The 25,494-nt window shown below is 35.0% G+C and overlaps 1 protein-coding gene across 1 annotated transcript in view; it reads left to right on the plus strand.

The window, feature by feature from the left end:
- Window positions 1-25,494, plus strand: part of plcxd3 (phosphatidylinositol-specific phospholipase C, X domain containing 3) — a 41,407-nt gene that overhangs the window by 5,849 nt on the left and 10,064 nt on the right. Inside the window, 1 exon segment of the mRNA NM_001014300.1 lies at window positions 23,609-24,317. Within this exon segment, the coding sequence (NP_001014322.1) occupies window positions 23,609-24,317 (709 nt within the window).

Consider the following 25,494-nt stretch of genomic DNA (forward strand, 5'->3'; position numbering starts at 1 on the left):
CCACATTTTTTTTTTCTCAGCAGCCTTTGTTTCAGAGGTATTTGTCCCCACAGGGATATAAAAAGGTCTTTTCTAAAGCAATGAACTGAAGTGACCCACTACAAGGTGAATCATAACATTGCAAACATGGAGCTTTAAGCCAAAAATATATTGAATATCAAACAAAGAAATAAATGTGCAGCACTGTGTACTTATAAAAAATAATAGCTTGAACACTATTGCGAAAACCATTACTGAAATAAAAAAATAGTGAAGAAACGGAACTAACCATAAGTATTTACACTTACCAACAATTTATTAGTGTCACCTGTTCAATTGCTCATTACCATAAGAAAATAACCAGCTTATAACTTGGCAGCAACTCATTTGCCATTAATATACACTATAAGACAGGATCTGTTATGTCTTTCATGCTGGTTTATATAGACCATTTCAGTGTGGTCATGTCATTGGCCCATGAACATTTCCTGCTGGTTATCAAACTATTTCATAACTGCAACAAGAGGCAATTCAATCAATATTATTTATCAATATGTGACTCTTTTTGGATTCTCGGAAGCTATAGAAAATAAAAATCTAAAACAGGAAATACATTGGCGCCATTGTTTTTGTTTGCATCCCTCAAAATGGTCTATAAAGTAAACAGAGCATTTTTTTTTTGGCCTGATTTGTGTATCAGTTTGCTAATTGGTGGAGGTCTAGCAGAATCATGGGTATTGGAGTTTTTCTGCTAGGAAATGAACTGTTTAATCTGACTATAAATTAAATAAACAAACAAATTTAAGTATCAGTGTTTAATTTACACCACTAGAGGGCACATATTCGCAACAAACAAAGATGTATTTTGATGATGGCATGCCATATTCATATTCATTACATCCTACAGGACTCCTGCAGAAATTATGTTCATGGATGAGTTAAGGTTTACAAAATATTTACTGTGGTAGTATAAAGCAGAGTAAAGTTGTGCTCACACTGCACTTTATTCCCTGTGACTTCCATTGATTTGGATTCTATTGTGCCAAACTGCAAACGAAAGCTCAGACTAGTTTACAGTTTTCTGCATTCAGAAGTTCAAGCTTGGTGAGCACGTGTGAGACTAATAGATAATCAGAACTTGACCTCTCTGTATAGAAATGTAAAATCTATCATTTTATCAGTGTCACATTTATCTTGTTTATCTCGCCACTTTTTCACAGTATCATGACAGAATTTTGGGTCACTAGTTAAAATTGCTATTTTAGTTATTTTACGATAGATTAATAAAAAAAGTATTTAACAACCTTATAGTTTACTGTATGTCTGTCTTTCACATTTATCTTTGGTATGGTCAAAAATCACTTTCCCTGTGGAGAAAATAAATGGGATTTATGACAGTTCTATTTTCACCAAATTCACTTTTGGTCTGGCTCTGTTTTGGTACAATACACAGACTTTTCTCAATCCAATATAACATACAGTTGAAGTCAAAATTATTAGATTTTAATAGAATTAATAAATATTAGAATTTTTTTTTTCAAATATTTCCCAGATGATGTTGAACCGAGCAAGGACATTTTCACAGTAATTCTTTTAATATTTTTTCTTCTGGGGAAAGTCTTAAATGTTTTATTTTGGCTAGAATTAAAACAGTTTTTAATTTCTTATAAACCATTTTATGGTCAATATTATTAGCCCCCTTAAGCAAATTTTTTTAATCGTCTACAGAACAAACCATTGTTATAAAATGACTTGCCTAATTACCCTAACCTGCCTAATTAACCTAATTCTGACTTCAACTGTACAATATAATATCCTAAAATAAAATCTCATCTAATCTCACTTTACTTGAAAGCAAATCACATTTAAAAGCAAAATTCATTACAAATAGCCAGGCCTTTAGCAAAAAAAAAAAAAAAAAAATTCTAATAAAAATTCCTTGCAATACAATCTTTTTTGAAAGCCGCCTGCTTCAAACGCCATCAAAGTCGATTTGTGAGCATATTACAGGCCATCATTGAGCCTGATATTTTTAAGCCCTGCCGCTCAGAAACTCTGTGTCTCTGCCACCTCCTGTGGCGTGAAGGTCAGTGCTCGCGTTAAGAGAATCTAGAGTGTCTTTTATTTCCTCAATCGGAACTCTTTTTATAGTCCTTCCAAATTAAGAGGCTCAAGAAATCATTGTAGCCTCTCAAACCTCTCCTCAGATTAAAGATTTGACTGGATGCAACTCAGTTGTTTTCTTGCAGCATCAGTATTGGCAGTCTGTGTTCCAAAGGAGCAATTTTGAAAAATGCTCATAGCCAGATTAGCATTCTTCAAAAATCCTGTAAAAGAAAAAAGAAACTCATAAAGGTTTAAAAGCACATGAGAGAAAATGATTAAGTAAATTTCATTTATTTAACCCTTTAGGGTACTGTTGTCAACTCAGACATATTGCTAACTCTCTTATGATGTCAGAAAACTTTACATTCATGAGAAAACACGGAAACACCACCCCTTGAGCAATCAAGTGGGACTTAAATATACCATAGAGGAATATATTTAGAAAGAGCTTGATTAGCTGGTTCAGGTGTGTTTAATTGGGGTTGAAGCTAAAATTGGCAACGCGGTGGTGCAGTGGGTAGCACGTTCGCCTCACAGCAAGAAGGTCGCTGCTTCGAGCCACGGCTGGGTCAGTTGGCGTTTCTGTGTGGAGTTTGCATGTTCTCTCCATGTTCGTGTGGGTTTCCTCCAGGTGCTCCGGTGTCCCCCACAAGTCCAAAGACATGTGGTATAGCTGAATTGGGTAAGCTAAACTGTCTGTAGTGTATGTGTGAATGAGTGTGTATGGATGTTTCCCAGTCATGGGCTGCTGCTGGAAAAGTGTCCACTGCGTAAAATATATGCTGGGTAAGTTGGCGGTTCATTTCAGTGTGGTGACCCTAGATTAATAAAGGGACTGAGACGAAAAAAATGAATGAAAGAATATATATAAATTCTAATAAATATGATTGATAACAAAATTAGGGTGACACGGTGGCACAGTGGTTAGCATTGTCGGCTCACAGCAAGAAGGTTGCTGGTTTAAGCCTCGGCTGTGTCAGTCGGCATTTCTGTGTGGAGTTTGCATGTTGGTGTGGTTTTCCTCCGGGTGCTCTAATTTGAATAGGCTAAATTGGCTGTAGTGTATGTGTGTGTGAATGTGTATGGATGTTTCCCAGTACTGGGTTGCAGCTGAAAGGGCATTCACTAAGTAAAACATATGCTGGATACATTGGCGGTTTATTCCGCAGTGACAACCCCTGATGAATAAAGGGAGTAAGCTGAAGGAAAATGAATGAATGAATAACAAGATTAATTTGGATGTTAGGGTTTACAGATTTCAATGCAAGTGGGAGAAGCCTCACATTATGGTTGTCACAGTGGGAGATGACAACATTGAGGATCAACACTGTTCATGTACCGCAGGGTAAGATTATATAAAAATATTGTTTATAATAATTTGTTACATTTATGTAGGACTTTTCTCAGCACTTAATATGCTTTATGAGTTTAGAGCAGGGAAGCTACTCAATAACCACCACCAGTTTTGTTTGGATTTGGAAATCAATTTCCCCTAGTTCAAGATACCTGGATTAAGTTTTGCAAATTACCCTAAGCACATACTGTAGCTTACCATTTTTGGAATATGAACATTAGGACTGAATAATTTATTGAAGGTGATTGTTGTGTACCAACATTTGAGATGGTTGTTTGTAAGTCTAGTTATCTAATCATCAACTAAAGCCAAAACACATGTCTTTTGCACATAGTTTTGAATCCACACACATCTTTGTATTTCCATTTTTTTAAGGTGGTATCATCAAATACACTTAAAAAAAAACAAGCAGAAACGTAGATAATGGTACATTAACCAAAAGCTGCTAAGTCTTTTTTTTATATATATTTACGTTATACAATTCCAACTGAAACTGAATAATGAGTAGGCCTGCGGGTTTCTTTTTGCACATCATTCTCTAGTAGCAAACTAATGGTAAGGGAGGCGTGGTTAAAAAATATTGACATGGAATGAAATGGTGAGACTTTGATGGAAGATTACCAAAACAATTTTTTTTTACTTAGAATGACAGACTAATTTTGTGCATTATAGCAAAATAAATACCGTTCCTGTTGATTATGTACCTTATATTTTTTATTTTTAATGCACAAATACAATTAAACAATGAGCTTCAAATCTTCCAATGTTTTTTATGCTGTATAAACCTAAATATGAGTATTGATAAAGCATGGGATGATAACCGATTTTAAGGTATACTATGGTTTGGAAAAGTCAAGTTTTTAAAATTGCCGAACTTTTCTGCTAAACCATTCCTAAAGTATGTGTAAGATTTTTTATTTATGTTTACGTTTACATTTTGTGTTTGTTTGTTTTTTAAAACAACTCTATCTTCAACAAAATATATCTCCAAAGATGGCGTTTTAAACTGTACAGAAATCGTTTTTTTGACTTGTTTACTGCGCCAAAATATTTGAAATGTTTCTCAAAATAAAATATGTTGTGTTCTGTTTTATTTACCAAGACATTTCAAAGAATATGTTTTAAAGCAGTAATTACAATACCGTGAAACCATGATATTTTTATCCAAGGTTATCTTACTGTCAGACCTTTCTACTGGCCTATGTAGTATTGATGCAACTGATCCTCAAAAAATAGTAAAAATCTTGTTGACGTTGAACAGTGTTTTTGTGTGTAATGAAATAATGTGCCTTTCTGAGAATCTTAGAGAAATGTTTTTTAGCAGAGAAAATCTTTTGCGTGGGTCTGGCACTACTGTGCTCTGCTGGATGTCTGTCTTGATGAGGGCATCACCCTTTTACACTTGGCATTGTCACCTGCATTGGCAGAGCGATTGTGCTAGAGTGACAGTATAAGTAGACACCGCTGCTTTATCAGGCACCTGTATGCTTGGAAAATGCGCAGTGTTGCAAATCAAAGAATTTGGTCTCATTAGTGGTTTATGGAGAGCCATAATTGATATTCATGCTTCAGCTGTCATATTTTTCATAAGGGGATGCGCCTCTGCCCCTTAATCATAGTTAGCGTGTAATCAGCTTTTGAGGTGCAGCCAATGGCAGACACTGTAGGAACAGAAAAATCTGTGTTGTGCCTTTCACATTTGTTGATCTTAATCATGTATTTTTATGCTATGCAAATGTAAACATTAAGCACTGGAAATTGTGCTGAGTAAAACTTGATGACATCACACTGTGGTTCAACACTATTGTGTAAATATATTACAAATAACAAGGACTAGCTTCTATTTGAATATATTTTAACCCCAAATCTGAATTTTCTGCATAATTTTCTGTCTTTGACTATGTGTAAATGGCTATATTTATTCCCTTTTCATACCTACGTTTTATAAGGCTTTAAGATTTTAGTTTTTAAAAAGATTCAATGACTTAATACTGCAATTTTTTTTTTTTTTTTTTTTTTTGAAAATACACATGTTCCCTTGGACAGGGCCTTTAATGTCTCAAGTGATGCTCAATTTTTAATTAAACCTTTAAAAGAACTAACAGCAACATTTTTACCCTTTCATAATGTTTAACATAAAAATAAGTTCATTTATACTGGTGATTTACATGTTTTTTTTTAAATAATTTATAGCTAACTATTACCTGGTGAATTCCAGCTGATATTCAATTAAATAATTGTGTTTGTCACAATCATTTTGTAAAGTCATTTTGTATTGATTTACTTAAAAAATACCACAATTTATATTAAGTGTCCTTAACTAATATACCTACTTACACTGAAATTAATCATTTGTTACAATTACTGTGTAAATACGTTTTTATAATGTACTTATGCCTGATTAAATACATGCATGTAATTACATCTTTATTTAATTTCTGTACCTACACTAAGTAAGTAATTAACTAATTAATAATTAAGTAATTAAAAGTAATTAACTTCTGTAATTACACTTTTGATCAGGGGTGTTTTTAGGGATTTGGGGGCCCTAAGCAGTTGCAGCCATGGGGCCTAACAGTCCTACTGCTCTTTTTTGACAATCCATGCCAAAGCGCAGGGCACAAAAGCATTGAGGGCATGTCAGAATCCAATTTGCTATTTTAAGGACGGAAATAGTCGCTTTACGCAGTGGTGCATGGTCTAACAGGGTTGAGCTTATTCTCTTAATGAGTTCTAGGTGTGTTTTGAGAATAAACTAATCAGAGTCTTATCTCCCATTCCCTTTAAGAGTCAGTTGCATCTCACCATAGCACATTTGCTATTTACATGGCGGACTTTGTAAGTGGAAAAACTGAGCGCTTTATTAGCAAGAAAGCAGTTCAACAGAGCATTTACAGTGCGAGAATGAGACAACGTGTTGTGCACTGACATCTATCTATACATAATTCATTTTGTTTGTTAAGCACAAAGGTTTGTTTCAAAACTATTTATAAATTCAGTTCTAATTTCCAGCAAACAAATAAATGAGCAATAGCCTAACAACGAAGTGTGGTCAAAAAAACAGATATATATGAGTTATATCCAAATATACATACTATGCCCCATATGGTCTAAAACCTGACAGGTGGGTAAATCTAAGCTTGTTTTTTATAAAACAAATGTAAATATGCAAATAATAAATAATACTACCAATAATAATAACATTTTACAAAAGCAAATTGTTATGAATAAACTGAAAAAGCCCCTTGAGATGAAGAAGGCATGGAGGCAGTAGTTTTTATATTTATGTAGGCTAGAAAATGATAATTTTTGTAATATTTTAATCCTTTAATTATTTTTGATTTGTAAATATATTTGCATATTACTGTACATCCTGTGTGTATTAAGCAATGTTTAAGCAAGGTGCACAAATAATGTGGTCTGCACTGGACTTTTAGACCTGCTTTGATCCGGTCTATTGAACAGTATATTTTAGTTCCTCAAAATAGCAATGCGCCAGCAATGTGCCTCAACACACCTCCTTTTTTAGACCAGAACGCATATGGGCGCACATATGAGCGCAAATGAATTTGCTATTTAAACAGCGTGCTGCAAAACGTCAAAACGACTCTGAGCTGAAACTAACAAACACTAACAAACAACAAATGCGTTGCACCTTGCGCCGCATTGCCGCGGGTGTATGATAAAATGCACCCCTTTGTAGTTTTATAAATTTTTTATTTATTTATTTTGCTGGGTTTGTTTTGTTATATCACTGAATCTTCTTTTTTATGTTTTATCTTAATGACATCTCTACATTTTAGGTAATTTGTTTTCTTAAAATGAATTTACAAGTAAAAAAATTAATAAATCGAAAATAATAAATTGTTTTTAAAATGGAATCTTTACCTGACTTGACTACTGAACTTCTCCATGATTGAGGTGTACAGTTAGACAAAATTCCAAAATCCAAATTTCCTGAGGCCCTAAGCGGCTGCTTACTTTACTTATTGGTCAAATCTGCCCCTGCGGTTGACCATACCTAACACCTTATCTCAGCCATAAACCTATCCATACCAAATCTATCACTAACCCTACTTTTATTCCACCTCAAAAGCATCAGAAGTGTTCTCCAATACATTTTGAACACAGTGAGTTCTTAGTATCTATTGTTTGATACAAAAACTTATAGTTAAGGCCACTTAATATAAAGCGTAGTAGTATATTAAAAACAATACAAATATTTTTTTAAAGTACTACAAAAAAAAACTCACTTTATTTTGTACAAAAAATTTAAGTGTCTGTATGGAAAAATCAGGGACTGTCAGTAATGTGTAAACTCTATTTTTAATGTATATTGCATGTGTAATAATTATGTTTGTAGTTAATAAAAATTGGGTTAGCTTTATAGTTATTTATATGCAAATAATATAATATAATATAATATAATATAATATAATATAATAAATCCTAAAATTAAAACTATAATTGTTTTTTGCTGTATGACTATTGAAAATGTTTTCAGTTCAAAACCGAAGCCCTGCTAGTTATCTTGCCCTATTTTTCATACATTATGGTATCTGTAATCCCACCTATTCACTAATGAAGAATCTGTGGGATTATGTCACTATAAAGAGCTTTTTGTAGATGAGCTGCGGTGAGGCTTGGAAATCTAACAGCAGTGGTATGTATAAAGTGCTCTTGTCAGGTCTAGACGCTTGACCTTGGGGCAGCAGGAGAGCAGAGACTGCCATCAAAACTCAGCTGCTTTGCCAAGTCCTTCTCTTGTTCATGTACAACACCCACGGCCAGCTATTGACTAAACTCTTTTATTCCAAAGTCCCTTTAAGGCAAGTCATTCCACTCAGTGGCCATTTTTAAAAATATGGGAAACATCAAATTCTCCAAAACTGCTTGCAAAGCTTATACTATTAGAGTTCACACTTGGAATCATCACTGAAATGAAATCAGTGTTTTTATCTGCTCATATCATGACAACAAAAGCATTTTTTAAGTTGACCATGCTTATATGCAAACACACATTAAGGGAATTAATTCACAACACCAACCATCTTTATGGTTGTTTCTTGAGAATGCAATCAGATTGGATCCTGTCCAACAAACAGCGCAATACTGTAAGGAAGCATAACATATCACTATCCTATGAATAATGCCACGTCAGATTGTCCTGGTCTTCTAAGGTAAATTCCAACCTTAATCCTGATGGCAAATCTTCCAATATAATGACAACGACCTCCTTGTTTACAATGATGTGGGCTTTCATGTATTCATATGCTTGATGTCATGTGATTTACATTTGAATGCTTGAGGTGGGAATTCATTATAGATAATGAGATCAAATGCAAAAGGCTACCTAGCATTCATTTCAGACAGATTACAGAACCAAAAAACAATTGTTTTCAGATGGAGCTACAAGCTTTATGTAGATATAATTCAAATTTCAATGTCAGTAAAGCAAGTATTTGTTGAGATTCAGCTTTTTTTTCCCCCTTACGTTTGCAGACCCCATCGGGTTCATAACTATCAAGCAGTAGAAACTAATTTCAGGAACATGTGGTGGAATGAGCTTTTCCTCTGAAGAGCTGACAGTCCACTATATGTCAGTTAACTTGATGATTGGCTAGTTCATTAAAAGGTGGGACATCCTTCACTAGAGCAGCCATATGTGACCTAATCCAGCAAAATGAGTCAGAATGACCCTAATGTCAAAACTGAGATTTTGGTATCATTGGCAATAAGTTTTAAAATGATATCCTTTTCAAAGTCCAACCCAGTCTTATTCTGATTATGTACCCCGTCCCCTATATACATTTCTGGAAAGCACCAAGTACATCCCTGGAGCTATGTGTTTTTTATTTTTTTTTGGTTTTGCAAATTCGCCAGAGGCCACTGTGTATAATTTTTTAGAACTCAAATATTTCTCGAGAGTGCAATTCGCACGTGCTCTTCTTGCGTAAATCCACCAGAGGCCGCTGTTGACTGAATGACTGACTTACTGACCGATACAATTACCAGACTCGAACCCCATTGTAATGGTCAACTCCGCTCTGCCTCTCAAATCCTTCGACGTACATTACGAGCCACTGGACAAACTGGTAACAGTGGAAAAGTCGTCCACATGGAGATGGTTGGTCATCTGGTAACCGTGAAAAAGAACAACGTCATACCGCCACGTAGGGTTCATTTTAAAGACAAATGCAGCCCTATGTAATTCCAGCTACATAATTCGGGTTCTTTAAAAATGTACATATAAGGCTACATTTTCAGAATTAGCCTTGGTTGTTAAAGTCATATCTTGAATAGTTTTGAAAGGTTTTTTTTTTTTTTTTTTTGCTGCTATCCTTCAAAATACATTTCATTTAAAAGGATAAACAATTTATTTTACAATTTGTATATTTTGTATATATACAAATGCTATTACAAATAGTTACTAAAATCAGAAATATTTAACAGAGGTGCTGCATTTTTAACAGTTATAATGAATTCATAATGGAGATACCAACAATTAAAGATTGTGTTCAAATAAATCTCATAATGAGAGTTAGAGAGGCCATAAACAGATGGATCTCATTCATTCTTTCATTCATTTTCTTTTGTCTTAGTCCCTTTTATTAATTTGGGCTCGCCACAGTGGAATGAACCACCAACTTTTACATCATATGTTTTACACAGCGGATGCCCTTCCAGCTGCAACCCATCACTGGGAAACACCCATACACATTCATTTACACACAAACACTACAGATAATAAAGCTTACTCTATTCACCTGTAGCGCATGTCTTTTGACTGTGGGGGAACCCAGAGAAAACCCACATGAACACGGTGAGAACGTGCAAACTCCACTCAGAATGCCAACTGACCCAGCCGAGGCTCGAACCAGCAACCTTCTTGCTGTGGAACTATGGAACTATGCTCCTAACTACAGCTCCAGAGGTGTAGTTGCAAGCACAGAAGTCTGCATTGCAGTTTGTGAATGTTTGTTGGAACGATGGAATTGGGAAATGTCAAACCAACAAACTATGTTTGTAATGTCGAAACTTGCGACCGTAGTTGGCTAACCATTGTTTTCAGAAACGCACCCTAGAACAGTGCTTTGTGTAATCTTCATTATTTGACTGATTGCACATATGCCGCTAGAGACCATAAAAACAAAAATAAGCAAACCCCAATGTTAGCACCAGACAATTGTTTTTTGAAAATGATTTTAATTGCCCATTTTTCTTTTCTCTCATCTCTCACTTACTCTTCATAGCAAAGCATTGCTTTTGATGTCTACCCAAATGTTGCCTGTGATGAGGTGTAGGATTTAGTTTATTTATTTATTTTCTGACAGATCGCACACTCACACGCACAGCCACATGCAAAATGATTCCAATTACTCAGAGTTCCACTAGTGGCATGAGAAATCGTAATGGCTTCAAACCTCAAAGGCACCGTTTGCTCGCGTCTGATTCATCTTTAAATCTGTCCCTCCATCCAATTGTTCATCCATTAATCCTGCACTTTAGACCCAAAGAGAGGATTTTTAGCAGGCCGTGTCTCAATAAACAAGATAAATGGAAAAGATTAAGTGACCAGACGTGAAATTGCACAGTCACCATGGGGAAAAGAGTCGCTTTTTTCCTGTAATGATGACTTATTTCCTGCTGAACCAGGAGGCCCTCCCTTGTGGTAGACAGTGACATGTCAATCTTCTGTGATAAGTAGTTACAGAATTACCCAAGGGATCACAGTGAATCTGCTGTAAGTGTTGCTGCTGCTGTTTTTATTTTTACAATTTTTTAGCATGACTAGCATGTCACTGCAGTGTGCAATATTGGACAGGCAACCCAGGGAGATTTTGAAAGATCATTATGGATTATAATTCATGCTAGATTTCATTCACATGACCAAAAACACAATAAATCCTTAGAGGCTTAGCTTCATAGGTGTCATTTAGTAAAGCCGTGAACAGGTGTCTTGTGGCCTAGTTGTTACATTTAAATTTTTCTGACTTTTTATTTGTTGTTAGTAATTATTCATTCATTCATTCATTTTCATTTTCAGCTTAGTCCCTTTATTAATCAGGGGTTGCCACAGTTGAATGAACTGCCAACTTATCTAGCATATGTTTTACACAGAGGCCCTTCAAGCCGCAACCCAGCACTGGAAAAACATTAATATTGTTATACTGAACTTTATTAGTTTGTTTTTAGCTCCATTTTATAAAACGGTTACAAGTTTTAAGCACAAAAACATGCCTTTTAAACATAATAATAATAATAATAATAATTCCTTACATTTATATAGAGCTTTTCTGGGCACTCAAAGCGCTTTACACACAATGGGGGGATCTCCTCATCCACCACCAGTGTGCAGCATCCACCTGGATGACGCGACGGCAGCCATTTTGCGCCAGACCGCACACCACACACCAGCTGATTGGTGGAGAGGAGATAGCGATGAAGCCAATTGGAATATGGGGATGGTTAGGAGACCATGATAGACAAAGGCCAGTTGGCAGATTTGGCCAGGATGCGGGGGTTAAACCCCTACTCTTTTCGAAGGACATCCTGGGATTTTTAACGACCACAGAGAGTCGGGACCTCGGTTTAATGTCTCATCCGAAAGACGGTGCTCACTGAGCAGTATAGCGTCCCCGTCACTATACTGGGGCATTAGGACCCACACAGACCGCAGGTTGGACACCACTTCCGGCAGCAACCTAGCTTTCCCATGTGGTCTCCCATCCAGGTACTGACCGGGTGCAGCCCTGCTTAGTTTCAGTGGGCGACCATGTGAGAGTTGCAGAGAGCTAGCTGTATCACAAAGAAACTATAGCTTTACAATATTTATAAATATATCAAAAATAAATAGTTCAGTTTTTTTTATTAAAAATGAAAACATTATTTATGGAATAAACTTTCAAGCTATATGAAATGAACTTTTAAGATTTATGGGGTCATTTATAAGCCCTACTTTTCATGTGCTTTGCTTTTGAAATGATTTTTGAAAATAATAAAATTACTATTATATAAAAATGTAAAAAACATTTCTTGCCAAAGTTCAACATTATTGTGCCCAAAGCATAAAAGAGGACTTTTTATGACTAATTTAATCTATACATGTAACAACCAATTACAAGAATGCCATATTAATGAACTACTATTCCCAGCATGCATGGTGCACACACCTGTTCCTGATATCATACTGATTGCTCACACATTGCTGGCGTTGCATCATGGACTGATTCCTGAACTATTTATGCATTCCACATTACTCAGGTCCAACCCCAATTCTATTTTTGTACCCCTAGCCCTTCTCCTTTCCTGCAAAATTTACCCCTAAGAAAATAGACACTACTACAGCATCTGCACACGCTATTATACGTCCTTGTGAGCTCCTACTTCATAAGAGATTGACGATGGTAACTGCTGAAGTTATTCCAGTTGGGTTGTTTTTTCGTATTTATCTTCAGGAAATCACTAACAGCAACAATATCATGTTATCATAACAATATAATGTGGAAATAAGATCGTAACTGTACTGTATATTTACACTGTGGCCATATTCATATATCTAGACACACAAAAACAACATAAGCGTTATACCAGACACGGTAAAAGGTCATTCACAGCCACTATAGACTTTTCTGACAGGGTATTTGAGTGTTATCAAGTGTCAGATGTAAAAGTATGTTGTGGGACTGCTGTGCAGGAGTTATTATTAGGGATTATAGATACCAAAATTTTAGAATTTTAGTGTTTTTATTTTTAACTATGACGGTAAAACACAGACGCTGTTCTGATTGTATTAAAAATATGCTTGTTTGTTTTAAAAATTCATAATAATGACAAATAATAGTACTTTGTAGAATTGGGTAAGGGGAAGGGCTAAGAATTGGGATTGGGCCTTTGTCTTGGTTTTCTGTTAAGAACTGCTACATTGTGGTTTTCCTATGTCCTGATTCCTGTATTTTGTTTCTAACCTTCCCAGTGTTCCTAGCCTTGTTTAAGTTTAGTTTCTTTGCCATGTTTTTTATGACCTATGCCTGTACCCAGATTACAATTATTGGATCACCATTACGTTTTTTTGTGCTTCTGTAGATGACCTTCTGCCTTTACAACAGCTCATAATAAACTGCACATAGATCTGCTCTTCGTTGACCCCCGACAATCTTGTGACAATACGAATAGCACAAATAACCTATTTTAAAATTAATTTCTATTGTATTATTGAAATTCATTTGTACCAAATTAGTGCTGGCATAAATCTATACAATTAATCACATCCAAAATAAAGGTTTGCTTTGATATGTGTGTGTAATGTGAAAATTTATTTTGTTATTAAATAAATTATGGTATTTTATAAATACACCACATGCAAACATGTTTTTGAGAAAAAGTTCATTTATATTTAGGTTAATTTAGGGTTGTGTTGGTCTGAAGATAGCAACAAATCGCACCAAACATGTCTTGCACTTCAGTGCGCTGTATAGGGTCCCTTATGTCAAAACAAACTTTTATTTTGGATGGAATTAATCACAATTAATCTTTGCCCAGCACTTATGTATATAACAATTTTTAGTTTTTATTTGTGCCATACTCAAGTGACTGTATTATATACTGTAGTTTACTTCATATTCACAATCATTACGAATACCTGTTTTTTTGTGTAAAGGTTTTTGAACAATAATAAGAACCATAATATAATCATAATAATAATAAACTTTAAAATTCAACATTTTCAAGCAGTGACGGAAAGTCTGTGTCCTCTCAAAAAGATAATTTATAGTTGTGAAAATAATTTCAGCATTGCATGCTTCAAAAACAGAAATGAGTCTTTGATTCGCTCTAATGTTCTTCTTCTCAGAGGTTCAGAGGTGAAATATGAGCCCGATCAGTCACTTCTATTTTGTTAAACGGTCCATTTTCCCAGAAATAATTTGCCTCAAACCCTCCTAATGTCAGCTCAGTGCATCTCAAAGCAGGATCTCATAACAAGGAGACACTCCTTTGCATTTAGCTGAAGAGCTATTAGAAAGCTAAATAAATGCAATGGGTCCTCATGGAGCTATGTTGTTTAGGCCTGTTGAATTTTACTCTCTTTCATACAGTACGTAATTTTTGTAAGTAGTCGCCTTTTTCACCACTAGAAGGTGCTTATTCAGAACAAAGAAAGATAAAGTTGAGAAGAAGCAGCACTGCACTGTCAGCACTGTAATTGCATTTTATGCTGTTCAGCCTTATAATCTTAAAATGTCAGCCAAATCCCCTATTTGGTCAATACTTTGGACATTACGCTAGAGAATCATTCAAATACTAGCTCTAAAGTGATGTTTGCGAAGTAGCAACGGTTTCTGCTGTTCTGACGTCAGCTACAGATGTGAATTAGTGGCAGCAGAAAGTAGTTCCTCGTACAAAAGGGTTTTTAGACTCTCCATGTTTGATTTTCTTTTTTAAATACACAATTCTACAGTCAAACTGTTGTATAAATCCAATATCGCACACATAGCTGTGCGATGTGGCTGTATTTCATCACTGGTGGCACACATGCCAATGCGTGCCTCCTGCCAGTGCCGATATACATCCATATCGCACTGCTACGAATGTGATATTGCTCAATTATTTCTCTGGATTTGAACATTATTTGAAACATTTAGACTAATGTAAGTACTCAAGTCAGCAAAAATTTTTTTTTGTTTGTTTTTTTGTTTTTGAAAATCCTAAATATTGTGCCTTTAAATTTTTCATAATTTTTTTAGGGAATAATGAACCTGCAAAAAAAATATCCTGATTATTTACTCAACCCTATAGTGGTATGAGTATGTGCTAATTATATGCTGTGCACTTTCATCTCTGTAACAAAATAAACATACAACAATGACAAGAAAACAGCAGTTAAGAAAGACTCATGTGGCATGTTTCACATACTTTTTGCACACAATATGCACTATTGGTCAAGAGTTTTGGGTTGTTTTTTCATGTTTTTTTATTATTATTCTGTTTATCAATGCAACATTTATAACACGTAAAAATGTAAAATTGTTATATACTTATTTATTAAATATTTATTTATTACTGATTGTATGTTGTTTCAAATGAAATCATTAGTATAGTCATTATTGCTTTTATTATCATTACCATTAATAATAATATTAATAATAAGAACAATAATAATTAATATTAGTAAGATTTCGAAAAGATCATGTGACTCTAAAGACTGTGATGAACATGAAAATTTATCATTAAAATCACTGGAATAAATTATTAAATGATACAGTAAACTACCTTTTTAACAGTTATTTTATAGTGCAATAACATTTCACTATTTAACTATTTGTACTGTGTTTTTAGGGATGAGCTTATTTTAAAACATTTAAAAATCCTACTGACCCCAAACTTTTGACTGGTAGTGTAGATTTTAATAGCACGTTTGCAGAATCCAATTAAAATACTTTACATTTTTTAGTTGAATCAAATGAGTTTTTCTAGTCATCCCAACTTACATCAATCAAACTGAATACAAATATAATGTTAAACTTTGTATAACTTAAAAATGATAACATAAAAACATTTGTTGTCATTACCATTTTCATATAATTTTTTTACAGTGTGGATGATTGGTGTCGCTTAAGTTCTTGCAAGAACAATAAATTGCAATAAATTTTGACAGAACTGGTCTCATTCATACGGAACCCTGGAAGGGACGTAGTGTAGGAGAAAAAAATTGGCTGGGTAAAAAAAAAATGATGGGTGAAAGAAAAAAATGGGTGGGAGGAAAATATATATTTCTAAGATTTTGCGTTCTCTCGTGTTTTTGCCGAAATTCTCCCATATTTTACCATTCTATCCCACTTTCTTTACATTAAATCTGTGAGTTGATCGTCGCCTTTCATACTATATGCAACCTCTGAACCAGTGAATGCATGTATAAGCGCTGACTGACAGATGCGCTCCGTACAATAAACTGATCCCAGATCAGCGTCTGTACGCTTCCAAAAAAAAGAAAAGACATTAATTTGGGTTACCTGGGGGGCAATTGTTTACTAAAAGATCTTTAATATATGGGTGAATAAATCCTTGAAGAAGAAAGAAAAGTTGCTTTTAATTAGTTATAGGCCCACACAGAGATTTTCCGCAGATTTCTGCAGATTTTTAGCCCATTATTAATTCTGTTTATTTGCTTGAGTAAATGTGTAAATCTGAATTTATTAAGTTTTTATTCAGTAATTTATTACTTTTTATTTAATATAATAAGGTTTTATTTATGATACTCCGCTGGATACTCCTAAAATAATTCCGCAGAAATCCAAAGATTTTTACCAAAATTCTCAGAAGAAAGAGCAAAAAACGTCTGCAGATTCCGTCTGGCCCTGGTTATATATAATATAATGTAAAACAATAAATAATGTTATAAAAATGTAATAAAAAGAGGTCGCTTCATAGAGTATAAATGAGAAAACATGCTAAAATAGTAATGCATTATGCTGTGTATTTTCATAAAAAACAGATTTGCAATTACACTCACGTCTCACCTCCCTTCACAGTCTGTGATGCAGTGAGACGCACATCGTAATTGCGTTCACAGAGACTTTCCTCCATTTCCACGTACCAGAAGATATTACCTATGTCAAGGAGAGAAATGAGACATATACTGTTACTCATTAATCTGAATTTGACAGAAAGTAACAGTTACAAAGTCTGTATATTTCCATCCGTCCATCTGTTTAATGAGCATTCATTAGCTATATGACATGTTATTGTCATAATAGAGACAGATTGTCACAGAACAGGGAAAGGAGTAGCAAATCTGTAAGGGGTTGTAAATATGGCAAGCCATTTTAACATTTAATTGTATGAGTATGAGTGTGTATGGATGTTTCCCAGTACTGGATTGCAGCTAGAAATGTATCCACTGTGTAAAACATATGATGGATAAGTTGGTGGTTCATTCCGCTGTGGTGACCCTGATAAATAAAATGACTGATCCTATTGAAAATAAATAAATGTATAAAGCAGGGGTTCTCAACCTTTTTCACTTCGCGTCCCACTTCTTTCTCCGATCAATTTTTGAAGGCCCACCTGTCTGACATTTTCTCTAAAATGTTTGTATGAAATGTTTGTGTGTGTGTGTGTGTGTGTGTGTGCGTGTGTGTGTGTGTGTGTATATACTGTATGTATATGTATATATATATATATATATATATATATATATATATATATATATATATATATATATATATATATACATATATATACTTAACTTACTTCCATTTTATATGTATGCAATTTCCCTTATTTTTCCCATAATTTTATGTATGCATTAGTTTTATATAAGTTTATACTGAATTCTATGCAATGAACATGCAAACACTGCAAAATATTTGTTAATATATAAATGGAAAATAGCAAACTCTACTGACTGGCTTTTCCCATATAGAATTTCAGGGTATTTACATTGCAGAAATTGATAGTCAATTCTGATTTCGTGACAGTATCCAATTTTCTTTGATGACCTGCTTATATTTATCATAGTTGAAACGTGACTCGTATCAGATTGTCTGCATTTACACAAGAGATGGCAGAAGGCGCAATGGCCAGAAAAAAAAGAGTGAGCGCTGACTAACAGCTGATTAAAAAAAGAGCGGTCTTTTCTCCATTCCTGTGTTTATTCTGTTCGCATGGTTTCATTTTTTTATTTTCTTTTTGACAAGTTGCTTTCCTATAGTTTATGACAGAAACACTGTCATTTGGCCATATTCTTTTTATCTAGGCCTTTTTTAAACCAGTAGGCATCTTAATGTAATATCCATGGCTTGATTTGTGCACAGGCGAGGCAGTGACGCAGTAGGTAGTGCTGTTGCCTCACAGCAAGAAGGTCGCTGGGTTGCTGGTTTGAACCTCAGCTCAGTTGGCGTTTCTGTGTGGAGTTTGCATGTTCTCCCTGCCTTCGTGTGGGTTTCCTCCAGGTGCTCCATTTTCCCCCACAGTCAAAAGACATGCAGTACAGGTGAATTGGGTAGGCTAAATTGTGCGTAGTGTATGATTGTGTGTGTGGCTGTTTCCCAGAGATGGGTAGCGGCTGGAAGGGCATCCGCTGCATAAAAACTTGCTGGATAAGTTGGCGGTTCATTCCGCTGTGGCGACCCCGGATTAATAATGGACTAAGCCGACAAGAAAATGAATGAATGAATGATTTGTGCACATGGTATATGCAACAGTATTATTTTATATTGGTTACGTGGTGGATGTTGTGCTCTTTCTCTCTCGTGAACATACAAAAAATACTTGTGCTTCATGACAATATAAAAGCGTTTTTTAGTCCTTGTGTAGAATTTGGTCACTTGAACCATGAAAAGAAACAATAACGTGTTTGGTAGTGATGAAGGCGGGTGTGTTGAGTCTGTGTTGAGTTCAGTATGCGTGTGCGCGCTTAGATATGTGTGTTGCCGAGAATATAGTGTCAAACAGCTGTGTGGACTGTCTTGTCGCGAAATGCGGCTAGAAGTCCTACATGATGATAATAGTTTGAACGCGGCGTTTACTGTACTGCACTTTAATAATGCGGCTTTCTGCACATCTCACTGCAGTAAGAAAAAAAGCGGTTACGTCACACCCACCCACCCAATCGAGGTTCATGTGCATCACAGAGGCCAGCCTTATCAGGTGTATGCAAAGCACTTGATTTGCAGTTCAAATTCAATCCTGCTTCCAATCTTCCTTGCTAATTTTACCCTCACACTCCATCATGCTAACATCTTAACTCACAAGACAACTTTTTACCTCGACGAGAAATTTCTTCACCATTTAATCTCGCGAGATCTTGTGACACCCTTAAAATTAAGAGTTAATTTTAAGGTTTCTCGCGGCCCACCTGCAGGATTGCAGAGGCCCATCCGCTGCGTAAAAACTTGCTGGATAAGTTGGCGGTTCATTACGCTGTGGCGACCCCAGATTAATAAAGGGACTAAGCCGACAAGAAAATGAATGAATGAATAGTGCTTGTTCTGTAGCTAACAATGCTGATTCGTCAGCTACTAGTACCATTTTAAAATATGGTTCGTTCATTTAGGCTAGTATTAAATAGATAATAGATTTATTCAATTCAAAATATGTAAATATTAAATATAAAATTTTTTTAGCTCCATTCAATAAATGGTTATAATTTTTAAACGCAGAAACATGCCTTTTAAATATAAAGAGATTAGCTTGACTTAAGATGAATAAATATATAAAAATAAATAGATCAACAATAGATCTATTCAATGGTGAATATGTGTTAATTGGATATTGGTAGATTTTAAATACTAGTACTTGAAAAAATGATTTTTGCTGCTTGTTCAAGCTACTTATGAGAAATGAGCTAAATCAACACAATTCTTGAGTCTTTTTAGAACAACTTAATTGTTTTATGCTCAATCTACTTAAGTTTGTCTAAATAATTACATTAAAGGGGCTGTATGTAGGTTTTGGACTCTTCTAAAGCATGAAAACACCATAATAAGTTTGCAGACATTTAAGAAAAATGCAAAGTGAACTTTCTCGTTAATCTGAAAAGCAATGCTGAAGTCAGATATTCTGCTTTGAAAATGTGTTTTCCATGCTGGAATGTCTGTCTTTGTTTTGGTCATTTTAACCCACCCAATGCCAGTTTAGCCGATTATATTTCAGCACCCCGAGTTGCCTTGGCGGAAAACCGTGTATTTCATTCATTCAGAAAGGCTCTGAAGTTATGCGTCAGTGACCGAAATGCAACCTCCGGTGGACAGTAGCAGACTCTGAAATGAGATGCAGATTCAGTTCCACATAAGGTTATTGATTAGCAAATGATATAAATATTACTAGCGTAAACATTAGGTGAGCAGGTTACATTGTAACAACATAACAACACGCTACGTGATGAGATTTGCAGTGATAAGCAATTTGGCTGTTTTCACTAGTCGAAACACTACGGAAATTTAAATAAAGCCATTCAGAAGCTCAGAATATGCACTCATTCACAAAATAGCAAGGTTTATTATCTATTTAATAAATATTAACATTATTAAATGTACATGCTGAATCACTCATATGAGTTTAATGTTAAAGTTCAAGTTTCAAATGGTTTCATTTATTTTCAAGATCTGAGGTGAACTATCCGCTGCTGCTTTCAGTATTATGGCAATACATGTCATGTAAAATGGCTTTAAAACTCACATTGTTAGCATTTAACACTGAATAATCCACATAAGATTAACCTGAGGTGAACTTTGTCAATTTTCTGTTGTTCACCTGTGAAAAATAGATGTTATTTCTAGTATATCAATTTAAGGTGTTGGTTCCTTTTAGTATTGAAAATATTCCTTCTATAGGGTGATTTTGCTTTTATTTAGAACATAATTTAAATCACTCGCTCCTGTCTTCAATGGCAACCTGCATTTGCATTTGTTTTGATCCAGGCATGCAATACCTAATTCAACCACTTGGTGTCAAACCTACATACTGAACATTTAACTTAATCGATTTGTGTTGGGACAACATGAAGGAATTGTGTGGAACCCAACACTTTTTACAGTGGAAAAACTACACTGTGTATTTAAAGTGTATTTAAAATTCTAATAAATACTAGTACTTAGTCAATAGATACTAGTTATTGGTACTAGCTATAATAATTTGTAACTATTCTAGTGTTACTATAGTAACTGTAGTATATTTACTGTAGATTGTATTTTTAGATCATTGTTTCTGACAAGTTTGTTTCTTGAACAGGTCGACATTAAAAAATTAAAGGTGCATACCTTTAAAAAAACTTGGATATTCCAACCCATTTATTGTCCATTTTGTCAAATTAAAAAAGTAAACATCAAAATATAAACCCGTTCATGACGGTCAAAAAGTTTGTTTGACCTTCTTCTACTCCCCCTAGATCATCTCTAGGAGAACAGAAATACATTATACACTCTCTAGTTGTGTGAAAAAAAATTACATCCCATAAATGGCTCTTACAAGTTTTTTTTTTTTTTTAGTTTAACCTTTAAATAATAAACAGGCATTTTCAACCTTCATTGTAAACATATATAACATAATATCCAAGCAGCATACAATAAACAAAGTAGTACAAAAGAATAATAATAATAATAATAATAATAATACTACTACTAATAATAATAATAATAATTACATATATAAACCTTAAAAATTACAAAAGAAAATACATTACATTCAGGTGATAACATTTTTGCAATTCAGCAGTTTTGCAGTTGCAGTTCTTCAATCTAAAAACTGTAGTACATATGTCCATGTTACTAGTATACTAGTATTTTATGCACAAGTGCTTATTCTTTAGTTCTAGTTCTATTTGAAAAATATGTATACTTACGCTTATTCAATAAATACTACAACTTCCATTTCCACTACCACTACGACTACTACTACTACTACTACTACTACTAGTCAAAAAAAAAAAACTATAAAAATAAGTGCACAAAATATATATTTATGAAAATATATATTGGTATAGGTTTTGAATCAAGTTTAAATGTGCATTTTTAAATTGACATCTGTTGGTATCTGTAATTAAGATACTAGATACTACTACTATATGCTTGATACCGGTACTTAATCATTAGATACTAAAGCTTATTTACTAGTTACAGTAATCCTACATTTTAAATCAGTAAAAGTTTATATGTTTATTAGATACTAAAGGCATGTGTACCTGTTCTTGTCAACATTGTACTAGTAAGTCATACTCCAGTAGTCAATACTAGTACGATTTGTATATTCAGGGTTAAAATGCCACATGCAGTTCCTTGTGAATTCTTTCCATCATCTCTCACTCTCTCTCTCTATTGCTCGCTCCCTCCTTGATCGTTAAAAGCAGCATCTAATGCTTCCTTCATGCGGACTGGTTTAGTTGTTGTGGTGATTGCAGAGATGTCTTTGCCGAGCAGACAGCTGTTTGCCTAATGGCCCTTTCCCATAGTGAGCGGTGAAGGCCACAGTGCTGCCTTCAGATGCAAAGACGTATTGCTTATTCATCAAAAATAATATTCGAAGAGTCTGTCTCACATTCACTGTTTAAAGACTGCTTAATGCTTCCATTTAATTACATTAGCAATGCATCTATTTAAATAGTCGTTTTGATTTTTGAGATCAAACATAGCACCTGGCTTTGCTCTGTAGTTACAATGGAAGTGTGCTTGTCAATTCTGTGGTATTATCCTGTAGGCCCTGGCAACGCTTTTCCTCCTGCTGCAGTCAGGACGCAAGAATGGCCTGTTGAATAATTCTATTATTCTATTTATCGACAGGCAGTATATGTTTTCTTAAATTCCTTCTGCACAAAAGTACAGCAGATTGTCAGGCAGTGTTATTTTTTAGACTTTTTTTTCAGTGAAAGTCACTTTAAAGCCATTTTTGGAGCAGATGGCCTCATCTCTAATGACACACTTGATGTACTCATAGCCTTGTGCGTGACTCTGAAGATTGTCAGACTATGAAGTACAGCTATTCTATAAAATTACTATCAGTGGGGCAAATTGAAAATATGCAGGATTGTGAAACAGAATATTTTGTCAATGAAATGAATAAAATATGTCAATTAGTGTAACTAAACTCTGCTTGTTCAGAGAGATGCAGAAACTCAATCGTTATTAAAATAAATGCTATAATTCATTCGTTCAGTTGTTTAACTGTACTATTTTTGCTGCACAGTTTTGAGCAGAATGCTCTGGATTAGCTGTGAACTGTGGATTAAGTGAAAAATTGCACATTAGTGGTGCGATCCAAAGGCATAACAGTTTGACCTGCATAACATATAAGTAACACTTACATAGCAAATACTTGCATTAAACACTGTTTAACACTATCATTGAACACTATTTATTTGAACTCTCTTACATCTATTAAAACAACAGAAGCTAGTATAAGAGCTATTACAACAGTTGGCAGAGAGTTACATCAAACATGTGAAAACTTTTGCTTTAGAGCAATTCCAGTGTTATTGATGTGACAGTAAAAGCTCAAAACATAGTCTATGTTAACATTGTTAAAACATATGTTTATATTTTCCAGAACAACTTACCACAAAGTTAAGGGATCAGAAAAATATCAATCTGTAAAGAGGTTATGTCATTTAAATGAGAAAAATAATAATATATATGCTCTTATAATGTATTATACTAATGTAGAAATCTCATCTTCCAGGTTCCCATGACTCCTTCAGTTTCTACATTGACGAAGCCTCACCAGTGGGTCCAGAGCAACCAGAAACAGTGCAGAACTTTGTGTCTGTGTTTGGCACTGTGGCTAAGAAGCTGATGAGGAAGTGGTTGGCAACACAAACCATGAACTTCACCAGCCAGCTGGAGGCAGGCATCCGCTTCTTTGACCTCCGCATATCCACCAAACCCAGAGACCCCGACAACGAGCTCTACTTTGCACATGGCCTGTTCAGCGCCACAGTACGTGAAGGCCTGGAGCAGATCAGCACCTTCCTGGCCTCTCATGCCCGCGAGGTTGTGTTCCTGGACTTCAACCACTTCTATGGTGTACAGAACCTCCATCACGAGAAGCTGGTGCAGATGCTACGCACCGTCTTCGGAGACCGACTCTGTCCAGTAGTGTTTGCTCAAGAAGTCAGCCTGAAATACCTCTGGGAGAAAGAGTACCAGGTGCTGGTCTTCTATCACAATCCAATGGCTCTGGAGGTTCCTTTCCTGTGGCCAGGTCAGATGATGCCTGCTCCTTGGGCCAACACCACAGATCCTGAGAAGCTCATTCTGTTCCTTCAAGCTTCAGTAAAGGATCGGAGACGTAAGGGCACCTTTTTTGTGTCCCAGGTGGTTCTTACTCCAAAAGCAAGCACCGTCATGAAGGGAGTCACCAGTGGTTTAAGGGAGACCATTACAGAGAGGTAAGCTACTGTGTACTGTTATAAAATCAGTTCTGTTAAATAATGCTGTTGTTCCTGAATGTCTTAATTTCCATTTTTCATAGTTCTTTGAACCAATCTCTGCGACCAAAACATATGCTTACGTCATCACTAAAGGTTTGCATTACATACTTAGCCAGCACCCCTGAAAAATAAGTTACCCAAGGTATATATTAATGTCAGTGATGGGAAGTAGCGTCACTACAAGAAGTGAAGCTACTAGCTTAACTACGTTTCTCAGCAGTGTGGCAGTAGCTTTGTTAGTTTCTAAATTTCTAAATCAAATAGCATTTCTGTAGTGAAGCTTTTTTTTTAGTCAAGTAGCGCAGTAGCGTCCACACAAGCTGCATTTACTGATCGCAGATCAATAAAGGACGGCACCGACATTGACATCTAGCGGATCTAGTCGACAAGTTTTTGGTGTGTTACTGCCACCTAACGCCGCCAACCAATTAGGCTAACACAGAAATTTGCTTTATGGAAAGATGACTGAGGGAGTGTTATGTATATATAGTTTAATGTAGTAGGCTACATTATACTATAGTAATTACTACTAGCTTTTGATAGTTACGAATGATTTTTGCTGTTATATACTATAAATTGTTTGGGTTTGGTGCAGCAAATTATTTGAACTGAACAGTTCTGCCTCGTTTGTTTCAAAGATTTTTCGATCACTAAGATATGATTGACATAGATTTAAGTTGCTTTAATTTAAAAATGAAAACTGCAAAAATAGCTTAGATTAATTTTTCTTGCATTATTTTTTATTGCAATTAAAAAAATAGCTTAGATGCTACCTTGCTACATTTAGTGTAGTCAAGCTACATTTTAAGTAGAATAGCTAATAGCTTAGCTCACTACATTTTTCAAGTAGCTTGCCCAACACTGATTAATGTATTATATACAGAAACCGAACAAATAGAGCTCACTTAAATTCAGCGCTTTTTTTCTGACCGAGTCATGCAACTTGTCATTGATAAAACAATGGTTATAATAAAAGCACAATGAATCGTTTATTTGCATTGAGTTTGTACATTGTTATAACAAATCAATTTGCAGTCTTGCAGAGCTCAAACGCTCAATAAACTGGCTTATAGAGCTCAGCAGTCAGTTCTGGAATTAATAATTCCATTCATTTTCTCCACAGGACAATTTTCTT

Source organism: Danio rerio, chromosome 8 (genome assembly GCF_049306965.1).
Source record: "Danio rerio strain Tuebingen ecotype United States chromosome 8, GRCz12tu, whole genome shotgun sequence".
Taxonomy (NCBI): Eukaryota; Metazoa; Chordata; class Actinopteri; order Cypriniformes; family Danionidae; genus Danio; species Danio rerio.